We start from the raw sequence: 16,090 nt of genomic DNA on the forward strand, positions 1-16,090 counted from the left end.
CCTTTCTTGCTTCTCCTTCTCCCTCGTTTTTATGCTTACACTCTCTCTTCGTATCTCTTCTTCGCTCCTTCTTTTCCTCACTCAAAAAGTCTCACTTAATTTCTCGATCTCTTCACTCTCCATAACACGAACATAAAATTGAAGAAAAGTCGAAATTTAATTCTAAAGATAAAGAAAAGCAAGAAATGAACATGATTTCTTAATGGAAATTTAATTATTTCTAAATGCAAGCCTGCATAAATCATGTATGTTGAAATTGACATATCAAGCGAAGAATTTGATGTTTTAACTCTTGATAAAATATTTAATGAAATTATTTCTACAAATCAATTTGAAAATGAAGTTTTTGCTTTTTGATTTATTGATTCCCAAATTTAATTTAAAATAAAAAAACTTGGGGAGAAATGTCAATATTTCTATGAATTTGTAAATAATGAATGCCTTAAAAGAAAGCTCATATGATCCTAAACCCTGCACATGATAATTCATGAATTATTCTATTGAAATCACAACCATCATGCATAGAATGTGTGGCAAATACTAAATTCGTCATAGTACTATTTTTTCAAGCCGAACAAATTTTTACACATTTTGAGTGCTTAATTTATTTTAGTTGATGTTAAGCTAGTAGTTTCTTTATTTTTTAGAATTTTTTTACATTAGTAAATTTAATCATGCCTACTACGATCCTAACAAAAATGAATTATATTCTTTAATAAAAATTGTCCACCATGGATTCGGATTTTTTAATGTGCATGTTAATTAGATTTTAAGCATTAGCTCATTGTTGGTTCACTTTAGGTTACTTTAGCTATATGACCTTCAACTGTAATTTATGCTATCTTTTTGTTGTTGTTGTTGTTGTTTTTCCTTTTGGATGCTATGTTGTTGTTTGATCCTTAAATGGGTCATGACTATTGTTGGTCTTGAACGAGCCTTGGTTTTATTTGCTCCTAGTCCGCAGTTAACAATTGACAGAATTCCTATGGCAGAAGCAATATAGGAAGCTAGCGTGAATTGCATGTTTGGATTGCATGTATTGTTGGATGCAAATCTCTAGCAAACTATGGATAGAGTTTGCTTCAGATCATGGTCGTTGACTTAATTCATATTAGAGAAGGGATTCTATGATTATAAGTAAAGAAAAACTGAGGCATGTGAATTAGTTTATCAAAAATAATTTATTTTGGTTGACTGTTGGTTGTATGCAAACCTCGACTGTGGTGCAAGTACTAACTACCAAAATTAGCGTAGAAGTACTAACTACCAAAATTAGCGTAAAGCCATCTCATTCTATCAGTGTGAGGCATTGATCAACACTTGGGCGATATCTTTTCTTGATGTCTTTCTTTCCTATAATTTAGTTATTGTGTTACCTATGTGTATGATTTAGTCATGCTCGTAAAATCTCGATTTATGATTACCGAGTGATTTCTAATCACAATGTGGAATGCATTAACCTTAAATTATTCGCTAAATTTCCATTTAAGTGACTATTAAATTATCATTTAATTCAAATTTAGTGTTTCATTTTTTTTGTTATTAGAAGATAAATTTCGATAAATTATTAATTAGCATGCATATTTTTGCACGTCTCATCTCAGATTTGCATTAGAATATCATATACCCGAGGACAATAGAGATCAAAATTGTATATATAAAGCAATCACCCCCCTTTCCCTCCATCTTCTAACCTCCCAACCACATCGACACCTTCCTAGTCGCTCTTTTACATATCCTATTAACAAGCCCACTTTTAGAAGGAGAAAATTATATGACATTGCCCCTGACCTTCCAAGGAAAATGCATGAGTTTAAATCCCCTAAAAATTATAAACCACTTTGTCTCCTCCTCACCCTCACCTCCCACCTCAAAACACCAAAACCAATGCCCTTGTTTTTGTCCGGAGTTGGAAGAATCATAGAGCTATTTTCTTCTTTTCATATATATATATATCTGTGTGTGTGTGCGCGCGCCCGCGCCACAAGCAGTGGCTTGTTAGTTGGCGGGGTTACTGTAAGTCCCCTCAGGTCACAGGTTCGATCTCCAGTGGTATTGGGTTCTCAAATATTTAGGCACATGACAATGGCTCTCATCATGGGGCCTAGCGCATGAGAAATCGGTGTTTGGGCATCTACCAAGTACCGATTTCCTTTGGAAAAAAAAATATACTTCACATGATCATTCTCCCTGCCCCAAACTCCAAAAGGTCAGACCTATGAATCTAATAGAATTCGACATTGATTTTCACGCAAAAATTACGGCAAATAATATTTTATTGCAAGAACATCAAACAATCAATACAAATACAAAGATAAGCACCTACAATTCATGAGGTAGGAAATCTCTCCCAAACCCTCACCCTAGACTCGAGCCAAATCTTATGCATAACCTTAACCCAAAATATATTAACCCTATTTATATTGAACCATAATACATGAAAAAAAACTAAATTGCCCGTAGACTAATAAAGATAAATTTGCCCTTAGGTGTCAATCTCATATTACTCCCCTCCAAAAAAAGACATCTTATCCTCAGTGGACAAAAATGAAGGTGTTCCTCCACCCCAGTTTCCTCTGTTTCTTCATCCTTTGTCTCCTAGTCACAGACGATAAGAACCTATAATGTTCAAACTTTGCAATGGTATCATGGGGTAAACTTCTCATCACGACAAAAACTTAATCCATAGGCTTGCTTCTATTGGATCTGTCTCTATAAGAACCTTGAATGTCGCCCCCAATTACGACGCATAACTCTTGTCCTGTGAAGCCTCCCTCTGGGCTTCCACTATTTGAGTTTTTGGTATCGTCGTGGTTATCACAATTTGGTATGACGCTCCACCTGTACTACTCCTATTAGTTTGTTCTATTGCAATCTCAAACCAAATGTGCTAATTCCATAGTTTCTCCCAAGCATTACTGTCTCGATGGATGAAAGTTGCACGTATGTCGAGCTATAAACCCTTCAAGAAGTTTCCCTCCAATAATGTTTCATAAATCCCCTCAACCGTCCCAACAATAGCTTGAATCTCTCCCTATACTCCATAACAATCTCTTCCTGAGTCAATGCAAAGAATTGCTCATGTAGTTCTCTTTTCTGAATAGCTCAGAAATGTTCCAACAAGCAATCCTTGAATTCTTACCAAGTTCTAATTGGTTGATATTGTTCTCTTTATGGCACTACGCTAGAGTCTTCCCTTCCAAATATAACGCCGCCGCCATCAATTTTTCATTCTCTGTCAACACATTAACAACAAAGAATCTCTCCACATGTTAGACCAAACCGTAAGCATACTCTCTTTCAAAAATCGACATCTTAAACTTTCTCATACATGAGTCTTCTCCCCAAATTCCTTGACTGAAGTTCATTCCACACATAAAGTGGGGGTTGGATTCATTTCCTCGACACATTGATTTATATTCCATAACTCTGGCGCGCCCCATAATCAGCTCGTCCATCCCCATAAGCTCCAGAATTGTCTTCTTCTTGGAAGATTGATGCAACAAAAGGCACAAGTGTGGTTGGATGCTACTCAGCAGTTTATCTCCATTTATCATGACATCTCTATTTCAGATCGAAATCCTTCAAATTGATCATCTCTTGCCTCAAATTGTCGGTCGTCTCATTCTGCCTACTGACTTCGTTTCAGCCATCCGGATGTCATGTCATTCCTTCGATGTGCTGACGCTTGAGTCTGTTTCCCATTCCTTCATCCGATCTCACAACTCCAGATCCACTTGAGACAAGGATGATGCCCTGAGATTGCATGAATCTCTCCCAAACTCAAACCCTAAAACTCAAGACACAATCTCTTGCATGATCATAACAATAAACATATTAGCCCTATTTAAATTAAACCATAATAAATGACAAAAGACTAAATTGCCCGTACGCTAAAAAATGACAAATTTGTCCTAAGGTGCCGATCTAACATAATTCTCATTCTCCATTTTCTCATGTGAGTATTGCTTGAGGTGTTCAATTTATTTTTGTGACTAACTTACATAAATTCTATGTTATTTACCTTTGAACTAAATTGTTCTTCTTTCTAATCCTTCTACATTAGTATCATTGCGCAATATCTAACCTTTCTTGTGCATGCCCAAACTATGTTAAGTCCATTTTTCATTATCTTACCTTGAATAGCAAATGCATAAACTTTCCTTCTATATAATCATTTTTCGGTCAATTATTCCACACATCCATCTTAATATTCTCATTTTTGGAAAATTTGATATGGCTATCAATGACTTACATGCAACACTCTAAACCAGAAATAAATCATCATCAAGCTAGATGAAGATTTACTTTCCATTAAATTTTCAAGATATTATTTGGTGCTTATTACTTCTTAGGCATTCAGCTTCATAAACACCCATTCTAAGCTACACAAAGTATATATGCTTAATATCCTCATTCTTCTTTACGATAAAACCCATGATATGTAAAACCTACTACACTAAGTATCACTTGATTTTCAAGGAATATTGACTAATAACTAATATTGCATACAATATATTCAGTCCTTATTCTATTAAACTTGTGCCCCTCTAACTTTTAAAGTTCTCTTTTTTATTTCAACTTTTCACTTATTTTAGTTGAGATTTCACTAAGATACCTTATTTTGAATATTCTTAACAAACATATACATATAAAATACAAAATATGATGTTAATTTGATTCATGATATAATCATATTACTATTTGGAACTTCTTGTTAATTCCACAACCGCTTCAAACATCAAATAATTTGCTATCAAACATATTATTAATAACTCTAACATAACTATTATATGCACAATTTTTTTTAATGAGCGCATAATCAATCATATGCTTTCTCGTGAAAATTAAAACACAAGAAAATACTTTCTAAACTTTCTTTGTTTTCACTAATTGCCAAGCGCAAAAATCAGCTTCATAGTCAATCATTATTGTATAAAACCAAATTATATATCAAAATCAATGTGATTTTTTTAAGTTGTTCTTCTTTACCCTCTCACAAAACATTATTGTATATTATATCTTATAAATATAATTTCCTCATAATCATCATAACCATGATCAACTTGTTTATTCTTAAATATCAGTACCAACATACTTGCTCTCCAATCATTTAACATCCTCTTATACTTAAAGATTCCATTGCAAATATTTAAAAATTAAGATATTCTGACATCTTCCACAACGTTTCAAATCCTTTCAAGCAAACTCAATTGTAATTTTTAGGATGAATCTATGATGTACATGATTTTATTTATTTTTCACTAAAAAAAATGCTTCGTTAAGCATCTCATTCAATTATTTCTATAAATAATGTTTTCACCCTTTCTTAATATCTTCATCTTTAACTATGACCTTAAGAATCTTCTTATCAATAAACTAAATTGATTAGGCATTTAAAATATCCCAACTCTTGGCTAAATTATTTTATATATCTCGTCTTTTTACTCAATTGTACCTAACTTATGTTATAAAACATCAGAAGAGGCAAGATGACCAAACTAATTATGGACGTAAGTAGCCAAGGGCTTGTTAGGACATCAAACAAAGATTAGGTGTGACAACTAAAAAGTAAATCTTGCTAAATCAAGGGTGAAGAGGGTAAGATGCCTCAGTCATGAAGATAGAGGGGGATGCTTAGGTATTTGATTAAGGAATAAAGCTACCATTAGAGATCATAAATCAGTCTCATTGATAAAAAATTAAGAAAAAAAATATAAAATTTGCTCTCAAAATTGAAAATAAAATCATTTTTATCAAGAGAAAAACTATCATGATCAAGGAATTTCCTAATTTTAATTTGAAAAGTATCATAAGAGGATCACATTTGCATTTAATTAGATCATTTAATATGATATTCAAATACAGGGTAGGAACCTTTAAATGTTATGAGTTTCTATCGTACAAGATTATAAGTTTAAGCCTTTTAAGTCCTTGTCTTATGGAATTAAGGGATATCTGAAAAATTATTCATTAGATAGTTAATAGTATTTCTTGAATAACACTTATCTCCTAAATTACTAGAACTTTCCAACCATCAAATGCTTCTTTTACTTAGCCAAAGAGTTCATCCTTGAAGCTATGAAAGCCTTAAATATGAAAGAGTTTGTAAGAGAAAGTTTAAGGACAAAAGAACAAGATCACTCTACTTTGAGTGAGTAGTTCCCTAAAATAACGGGCGAGTGATTTCCTCTAATTAAGATTGAGTAAAGCTTTATGCAGGTAAGCCATTCAAAGCAAAAAAACTCCCTCCTCAAATCAACATACAATTGTCATTATATTTAATTGCAATCCAAAAGAATTATTTACATATATACGACCTTTAGAAGTTGAAGAAGGGTTGCGGGAGAGGTTAAAGGGAAATTTTGATAGAGGGTTGAACAAGAAGAATGCAAAACATGTCATGTCTCTTACAATCTATCGTAATTAATTGAATCATGAACCTGGTTTCAACATTAATTGACAATAATAATAATAATATTGAGTTTCTCAATGAAGATGATATATTTCCCTAGTTTAAGGTTCACTGGACATATCAAGAAAATTTTCATATTCTAAAGTTGAGCCAAACCTATTGGTCTTAACTTTACAATTTACTACTCCTTGTTCATTCTTCAATAGTTCCACATATCTTATCAACTCTAGTTTATGGAAGTCCTTTTTCACAATTTTCTAGGCATACCCTTTTAATCACATCCGCTAGGCTCCCACATGTTAACTTTACATGCATTCCCTTTGCTGCATCTTCAACTCTCAAGTTTAATAATCCTAATCATCTAACTTTATTTTCTACAACCTTTTCTTCACAAGCGTTACTCCCAGAATTTATGCAATAAGATCATCTTGTACTCTATCCAAATACTACTTTAATATAGAAAAATATTAACTTCATTTCTACCACATCTAACTAAATTGTAAAAAAGTTCTTAGTTGTCATTGGTTGTATAGGAAACATAATGCTTAAAAGTATTATCAAGTAAACAAACATCTTAAAACTGGGGGACCCAATGGAGCAATGAGTTATTATGCATACATCTACACAACATTTTTGTTGCTCGCATATGTTTGCACTTAGAGAGTAAAAGAAAGCACATTGCGTCTTTCAACACCCCAACAAAGACAAGCTCACGTGTGCATGTAACATGGTTGGAATAACTACTAAAATATGATGGCAAAAGTGGTACAATTTTTAGGTTGAGAAACTTGAAAAAACTTATTTTTTGCAATTGATCTAAAACATATGGCAACTTGTGACTTTTAAGTTATTACTTGCAGATGCATGCATATATTGTCTAAAATGGCATCTTTACCATCCATGGATTGACTGATTGAATCATAATCCATAAAAGTTCTAGACGCCCTATTCTGAGATGGCTGCATCAGTAGAATCGTGTGCCTATTAGCCTGTAAAAGAAAAAAAAAAATCAGCCGAAAAAAAACTCTAACTTCCAAATTAAAAGATCTGATAAGTGTGTAAGAAAGCAATGAAAGGCATAGCATTATCCTTTGCGTGTCATCATTTCAGCTTATAACAAATTCTTCATTAAAACATTCACAAGTAATTATCATCCACCTCTACATTCTTAGAATCACATCAAGCAAATTTCTTCCTTATCTTGGCCACTGGTCCCTGTTCAGAGCCAACTTCCCCTCAAAAGGAGGAGCACTGAACTTTTTCTCTATCCCATGTCATGTCTCTATGCAACAGTAACCAAAAATACTAAAAGGTACATTAAAAAAATTCTGCATTATAGGTAATGAACAAACAAGAAAAGAAACTTCTAGTTCTAATAAAATACTCGTGATCTCTCATCCTCTTCCTCAAGCAAGTTTAACCTACAAAGCATGCTATTTCACAGCCTATCCAGCTAATTTCCCCTGACGATTGGTTAACCTATCCGTCTATTGAACTACATGGAGATTTCAAAACCCGCAAAGACTAGATGAGCGAAAATTTTACCAGATTTAAAATTAAAAGGAAAGAAAGCGTCGAGCTTTTGGACTAATAGTGATGATGCAAAAAGTAGACGGAAGGAAGGGGAGGGAAGCTACCATTACAGGTCGTCGATGTTGAAGGCGATCCGCAAACTTGATCACTAACGGCAGTACAGCCCAGGCCGCAGCGCAGGCTCTCTCTAAAGTCACTAGGGTGATAAGGGAGCCCAGCCAGATCGTGAGCCAGCCCGGGCTGGACTCTGATATGTGGCTCGGAAACTGAGCTTGATCAACTAGAATTAAGCCCTTTCACTCAATTCATTGGCTTGTTAGATTGATCATTTTAAAATAATTAATCAAAAATATAATTAAAATTTTAAAAAATTAAATTATTAAAAATATTTCAAAATTATATTTCTTTTTATTTTATATTAAATGATTTTTTATTAATTATCTCATAAACATTCATTTTATTTGTCAAATCATTATAACACTTATTAATATAATTTTTCTTCTTTCATATTAAGCAAGTTGACTCATGAGCTGGCTTGAACTCATAGAATTAAGCTCGAGCTCGATTAATTAATCGAGTTCAAGCTCAAACCAATGGTAGCTCAAGCTTGAGTTGTGGTGATACAGAGTGCGAGAAAGGGGGGATCTTTACACAGATGAGGATTGCGCAGTTTCTAGCCCATTTGAACCCACATTTTGATCAAAGGAGATCATTCCTCCTAGCTCAAACGACTATCCCTTAACTAGAGGAGGTCATTGCTGCAATAAAAAAGGAAGAAAGTTGCATGAAACTACACTCTGAGTCAAGTGGACCCTAGATGTGCGATCAGTATTGGTTGCCTCGAGCTCAGGTATGATAAATGTCCAAGAGGAGACACTTAAGTGCTACAAATGTGGTGAAGTTGGGCATATGGGTAAAACATGTCCTAGGCCACCTAAGGAGAGAGAGACTGGAGGATGTGGACAGGTTGGAGGTCGTGGTCATGGTTGTGTTAGTCGAAAAGACAGAAAAGGGGGCTACATGGCAAATTTGATGGCAACAAAGGAGGAAGAGACATGTGTGGCTTTTACCAATGAGGATCATGAATGTCTGGAGATGTTATAGAGGAAGCAAAAAAACAATATGAGATGGGGTTGAGGATGCTCAGTCGTCATTAAAGGGTAACATTGCCACTTATAATCACTTTGACAAAGATACTTGTGATACACGTGATCTTACCTCTATTTCCATCACATAATCATCAAATGGATAGTAGATTTGGTGCATCTCGACATATGAGAGGTGTTTCTAGAATGTTTTCTTCTTATACCCTAGCAGTACTAGAGCACAACTCGATTACTAATGGTACAACACAGCATGTAGTTTGTAAGGGTACAGTGAGGGGTACTTTCATATGACTTGTCCGATGTTTTGAATGCTCCTTCCTTTCAAATGAAAATTTTGATTCATTAATTTCATTATTCTTCACCAAAAATGTATTGTTTGTTTCAATATTCCTAAGGTGATCTTTCAAGAGAAAGGGATGAGCCAGACATCTAGGCCTGGAACATGGCAAAGTGGATTCTTGTACTTGGACCGAGAGGAGATGGACGAAGCCTTGGCATCCATAGTAGAGAGTGATGGAGTGGGACAATTTGGGAGGAGTGTGAAGGATGTATTGTTGCTACATTACAGATGCATGGGACACCCTTATTTTAGTTTGTTGAGCTAGTTATATCTTATTCTATATGAGAAGACAAATAAACAAAAGTTGGTTTGTGATTTTTGTGAGTTTGACAAACTTACTAGAAACTCGTATATCAGTTCTGAGAATAGGAGTTGCCAAGATGATGTGCCTGAGAGCCTTGTTGTTTGAGTTTAAGTGGACCAAGGAACTTAAATGAAGTTGTGGTGCGACAATAAGTCAATAATCAGCATCGCAACAACACGGTGCAACACGATAAAACTAACCATACGCAAATTGGTAGATTCTTCATCAAGGAAAAACTAAATAATGAGCTATTGGAGCTAAGTCATGTAGCCACTAGAGAGCGAGTGACTGACTACCTCACCAAAGGACTTAGCTCATTAAATTTGTCTACGTTATGTGATAAGATGGGCTTAACAAATATCTTTTGCGTATCTTAGGGGGAGTGTTAAGAATTGGACCTTATTTAGGTTCCTATTGGTAAATAAGGGAATATTGAAGAAGTCTTGGATTTATTTGTAAAACATTCTAATACCTTATTTAAGCTTGAATTATGAATGTACCAAGTAGGTTTTGAGCAATTTTTTCTTCTTATATAAAATGGAAAGAAGATTTTAACATGTATAATAACCAAGATATTTTGATGGTTCAAATTTGGTGATTATGATTGAAAGATTACTGTCCATACTTTCTAGCAGCATAGATATTTAAATACATAAGAACTTTGTGGAATGTAAATAAATTCCAGTTCTGATATTATAAAAGAAACAAAAACAATTTTAACATAAAATATTGTACAAAAAATGAATATTTAGAAAATTAGTCCACCTCTACATAAGACTCTTAAAAATGCTGACAAAAACAACTATATAGAATGATTCATCCAACAAAGGCCATAAGGTATCTTTTTTCATTATATTATTCAATAATAACATTATGAAACACCTATAAACATCTTTCTTTTTGAAGAAATTTAAAACCTTTCCATCTCATTTGTCTTTTTCTATACATCCACAACATGAGCAAGCCTTTTATGAACTATTACAACAAGCAGGATAAAAAGAATGGCCAAAGAGCACTCCACCGAATATCCTTCTAATCCTATGAGACTGCCCCTTTTCCAATGATAGCTGCCAGTCAGATTACGGCGATGCACAATCCAAGTTCACCCTAACGACAATAAGGCTTCTAATGAGGATTCTTTTGAAAAGGCCGACAAAATGCATCTCAGACGATCAAATGGTAACACCAACAGGTTATTAAACGCCTTATTATGAGTAGCTATGAATATGGAATGGTGCTAACGCCAGCTATGAACATTAAAAAGTCTCGGAGAGTTATAGATATGGAAAAACGCCATAATGACTTATAATGTTCCTATTAAAATAGGGACAAATATGTAACTCTACTAGATACCCCTAAGACCTATAAATAGGGGGTCATATCTTCAATAAAGGTTTACTGAATTTATTCTCTCAGAACCTATGTTGTTGTACACTTTACATTCCTCAATTTCTCTCTCTCAATTTCTCTCATCCGTCAACAGCTCTATACCTTGAGTGTGATTCACAGGATATTTTTGGATTTAACATATATGTAGTTGATATGGATGTTAAATTTTTTGAAATATCATCATAATGATTATCTTTATATAGAATTGATTTTATAAATCATCTTTGATTTTTTTCCCATAAATTGCTAGTTTTTATTTCGACCGGATCATTTACATACATACAAACGATTCTTATATATTTACACGTCTAAAATTTAAACTTTGATATTTACATACCTAAATTGATATTTAATATCATATAGAAAATATAACTATCAAAAACTTTTTAAGAGTGAAATACACCTTTCCATGCATAGGTTGATAACACCAAAGTGTTAGACATACAAAGATTAAACTTTAGGAACTTTAGGTGTTAGATATTGAAGATTGTATGTAAGAAGGCAATATAATAGAAACTTGTATATTTTGCACTTTAAGAGAGACTACAATTGTGTATATATAGAATAGAAGAAAGATTTCAGCAACATGCATAATAACCAACCTACCTTGAAGATTCAGATTTTGTGGTTAACGATTACAGTCCTTACTTTCCAGCTGCATAGGGGTGACATGTAAATACATAAGAATTTTGTGGTATGTATGTAAAGTCCGGTTCTGATTTAACAGCAGCAATTTTAGCAGAAAATGATTGTACATAAAATGAATATTTGGACAATTAGGCCACCTCTACATAAAAACTCTCTTAGAAATGCTCACAAAAACAGCTATACAAAAGGACAGATCCAACAAAGACCAAAAGATAACTGTTTTCAATATATTATTCAATAATAACATTATGAACAGCTATAAACATCTTTCTTTTCTAGGAATTTAAAACCTTTCCATCTCATTTGCCTTTTTTCTATACATCCATAGAAACTCGTGAGCAAGCCATTTACGAATTATTACAACAAATAGGATAATAAGAAAAATCAAAATCCTCTTAAGAAATAGCTAGCACCCTCAACAGAGCACAAATTTAAAAAAAAAAAAAATACAAATCACATTTCAGCTTTACATTCCCATCTGCTTCATCCAAAGTGACCATTTAATAGCCTCCAAAAAATTTTCATTCCTCTGAAGAGCAACTATAATGTTTGTATAGGTAACTCTATCAGGTTCAACCCCTTTAGCTCTCATTTCCTGTACGACATTCACTGCCTCCTCAACCATCCCTGCCACCCCATATGCCTTAATCAAGGTATTATAGCTATACAAATCCGGTTCCAAACCTCGCCTTTTCAGTTCCTCCAGCACCTGCGAAACGTCCTCAATCCAACCTTTCTTCCCATAAATATTCATCATTATATTATAAGTATAGTGGTCAGAAGAACAGCTTGCTCTCTCCATTTTCCTTTGAACATCCTTAAACTCCTCTATCAAATCTTCCTTTCCATAAGCATCCAACATGCAGTTATATGCCTCGAGCGAAACCGGAAAACCCGAATTCTCCATTCCACGGACAACGGATTCCATCTTCTTGAAAACCTTGCTCCGCCCATACACTGCAATAATCGTGTTATATGTAATAACATCAGCCACGCCTCGCTTTCGAGCCATCAAGAAAATCTTCTTCACCTTCTTAAGAAGACCAGCTTTTCCGTAGATATTGAGCACCGCATTGAAGGTGATTGTATTGCAAGTATAACCAGATTGAATCATCTCATCAAAAAGCCTTGATACTTCATCTATGGGGAGCGCACGACCGCAACAGTTTAGTACACAATTGTACATTGCCTCATCCCAACTCACTCTGCTCCTCAGTATCCAATAGTAGGTATTTGCCAACTTTTCATGCATGTCACACTGCTGGTATATTCGTAGCATGTCGCGGAAAAGGAATGTATCAGGAACTATATCGCTCTGCTTCTCCATTGCATCCAAAACCAAGCAGGCTTCTCTCAAGGAACCAGATTTCATGTACATTCGCACGACCACGCTGTAAGCGATCAAATCGAAGCTGATTTCAGAAGCTTTCAATACTAAATAGAGATTCTCGGCCTCCGAAAATTTGTTCATGGCGCAATAGATGCCGATCATAGTGCACGTGATTTGGAGATTAGGGTGTTTTTCCAATTTCGGCATTTGATGGAAAGTTTTGTGGGCATTTTCATATTGGTTCTCTTCCTTGAAGGAGCATATTAGTAAATGATAGAGATTTTCTTCAAATTTATAATCCTCCCACTTCTTATCATTCAAAACTTGTAATGCCTCTACCAGAAGAGATTTCTGCACATATGCCACCACAAGAATAGAACATGCTGTTGGGTCAAACAAAATTTCTTCATAGAATGAGTTTTGTAGGATAGAAGGAATGCTTTCTATCCTCCCAGCTCTTTTGTATGCCTGTACAAGGCTACTGAGAATTGAAGAATACTGGCAGCCCGCAAGTTTCATGTCTTTGACAGTTTGAATTATGCCTTTTTCATCATTATGCCTCGCTTGAATATTGACCATTGTATGGAAGTTTGAAGAATTTGGCTGAAATCCAGTACCCTTCAGCTGCTCATAGTACCAAAGTGCCCTTTTATAATCATTATTTCGACCAAATCCTTCAATCATGGATCTATAGGTTGTCTCATCTGGCTCCAAACCAGCACCTTTAAGACACTGGAAAGTTTTTTCTGCAGCCTTTGTATTAGATACTCTTCCATAACCAGTTATCAGAGTGTTATATGCTACAATATTTGGTGTAAATCCTGCTACTTTCATTGAATTCAACACTGATTCAGCCTCATTGAGCTTCCCTTTCTGGCAATAAGCGTTGAGACGAACCAGCCAATTCTCAAAGTTAGGAGAGACTCCATCTTCGTCCATTTGATAGATGATCTCCTCTGACTTCTCATGCATACCCAAATGAGTATAGATTGTTACCATTGAAGAATAAGCACTGACACACTGAAGGTTGCAGCTCCTCATGTAGCTAAATGTAAATTCAGCTTCTGAAAGATTTGTGGTCTTCTGGTAAAGATTCATGAGCATGCCAATGGTAGAAACGGTAGGTTGAACTCCACTTTGTAACATAAGACGAAACCACCTTGCGCCCCATGCATCTATCTGTCTTTTAGCACACGTATAAATTAACTGATTGAATGTTTCAGAATCCAACTCAAAATCAGAAGTCATAGCCATTTCTTGAAGCAATAAGTTAGCTCCAACCCAGTCCTCCCTTCTTGCCAAAACTCGTAAAGCCAACTTATATGCAGAAGCATTATTTAACTTTCCGTTGCTCTTCATCCATTCAAAAAAGTGAATTGCCTTCTCTTCATTCCTCCTCTCAAGAAGTTTAAGAATCAAATTGCATTGTTTTGTGCTGCTCTGGGGTGTTATTGTAGACAGAACAGACTCAAATCCACCATTATTTCTAATATACTTAGATGATCTCACTTTGTTAACAGAAAACTGCTTGGAAATCTTTATCTGTGCTACTTTATTCATCAGATGAACCCGGTTCCATATTTTTCTCTTGCTCTTCTTACCTGCAGTACTCTTCTCGCGCCATGTGCGTAACTCCGCTAATACAGAAACTGGGCTGTTTGGAGAAGAACCCCAATTCACTAAAGCCGCATTATCTTCTAAATTTGCTTGGGACTCATCTTCTGATTCAGACTTCAAGTTGAAAATATCATCCCCTTCCAGGGCATGAATTAAAATTTTATCTGATCTGTTGTTTCCAGGATTCAAATTACACCAGTTCAAGCAAGTACTTGGAAGAAAAGCTACTCTAAAACTAAATTTCTTTGCAAATTGCTTCAATGTTTGAATAGAACAAGAGCCCTGGCATCTTATAGTGTATTGATACGCCCCTTTCCCACTTCTAGAAGTAAATCCAACACCAAAATGTGGCACGCACAAGCTACTCCCACCCCAATCTCTCATATTTGGATCACAGGTTCTAGAGAAACCTATAGATCTTTTTTATTCATAGAGATCTGGAGCAACGGAAATAGTAAAGGAACCCATGATATCTATGAGCTCAACATTCCCTGTAGAAAAACCCCTAATTATCGACCAGAAAACCCGGCAAAATAAAAAAGAAAAACAATCACCTCGCCCTAAATTGTAAGTTAAAATGATTTTCAATGATCTTATGAAAAATTTAGTAGATGGATGCCCTAAAATTCTCATCTTTTTCTGTAAATTTTAAAAAGTGCAGCTTAGGAATCAAGAATCTGTACATACAAAACCGAAAAATGCTGCAAAAAAAAAAAAAAAAAGAATTCAACAAATTCTGATAGCTACAACGGAGTGAGGGCATTTACCTTCCTATCGAAACCGTGAAGCTCAAATTTGATCGGCTAATGGAGCAGGGCAAGCAAGCAGTAGCGAGCTGCTAAGCTCTGATAAATATCTGAGAAGCTGAAGCTTTGGTTCGTGAGAGAAGAGGAGGATAAAAGATCGAAATGAGTCGGGTAGGGTTCTGCAATGTTGGGCGGGTTGTGTTACCCGACCCGAACTAAGATTAGTCTTATCTTCCTATAGTTAGTTGACCATTTCGGCTCAAAACCGATTTGAATAGATTTAGTGTAGTTAAAAATCAGCTCGTGGCACATTATCTTTGATTTAGAGCCGACCCGGCTTGAAATTGTATCGAGCTGGATTGGGCTCGAAATCAAAATTAGTTGGCTCAAATTGAGTCATTTAGATCCGTTTCAACATAAACGCTTGATCCAGCTCAAAATTGAAGCTTACCGACTCAAATTCAGTTATTTGGATTCTTTCCAGCTCTAATTCAGCTCAAATTGGCTCTCGTGACTGATTATATTCAATTTTATATGGCATTATATATCTTTAATTTTTATAAATAAAAATACTACGAGCCGATGTCAAGTTAATGTGAGCCGATCCATGTATCACTAAAAAAATTTGATCCAAAATATAGGCTCATAGTTCAGCTCGTTTA

General features: G+C 34.9%; 2 protein-coding genes across 3 annotated transcripts in view; both read right to left on the reverse strand.

Moving 5' to 3' along the window:
• LOC110020965 (enhancer of rudimentary homolog) overlaps window positions 1-8,192 on the reverse strand; it is a 19,177-nt gene extending 10,985 nt beyond the window's left edge. Inside the window, exons 1-2 of one of the 2 annotated variants that reach the window (XM_020719274.1) lie at window positions 8,053-8,192; window positions 7,311-7,404 (exon numbers count right to left, since the gene is read on the reverse strand). In XM_020719274.1, coding sequence (XP_020574933.1) covers window positions 7,311-7,404; window positions 8,053-8,055 — 97 coding nt within the window. In that variant the 5' untranslated portion in view covers window positions 8,056-8,192. Of the gene's footprint in view, window positions 1-7,310; window positions 7,405-7,960; window positions 8,027-8,052 lie in introns of those variants that run through there. The other variant, XM_020719281.1, reaches the window with a different exon arrangement.
• A 3,825-nt stretch (window positions 8,193-12,017) lies between these two features.
• On the reverse strand, window positions 12,018-15,608 carry LOC110038199 (pentatricopeptide repeat-containing protein At4g30825, chloroplastic). Its single transcript, XM_020742972.1, has 2 exons — window positions 15,450-15,608; window positions 12,018-15,173 (listed from the first exon to the last, which is right to left on the reverse strand). The coding sequence occupies exon 2, from the start codon at window positions 15,064-15,066 to the stop codon at window positions 12,202-12,204; it is 2,865 nt and encodes a 954-aa protein (XP_020598631.1). The 5' UTR covers window positions 15,067-15,173; window positions 15,450-15,608; the 3' UTR covers window positions 12,018-12,201.
• Window positions 15,609-16,090: the final 482 nt, after the last annotated feature.

Source organism: Phalaenopsis equestris, unplaced genomic scaffold (assembly GCF_001263595.1).
Source record: "Phalaenopsis equestris unplaced genomic scaffold, ASM126359v1 Scaffold000002, whole genome shotgun sequence".
Lineage (NCBI taxonomy): Eukaryota > Viridiplantae > Streptophyta > Magnoliopsida > Asparagales > Orchidaceae > Phalaenopsis > Phalaenopsis equestris.

Bases quoted from the DNA above. Each gene is read 5' to 3' on its own strand.
- LOC110038199 (XM_020742972.1), bottom strand. From the start codon at position 15,066: ATGAGAGATTGGGGTGGGAGTAGCTTGTGCGTGCCACATTTTGGTGTT.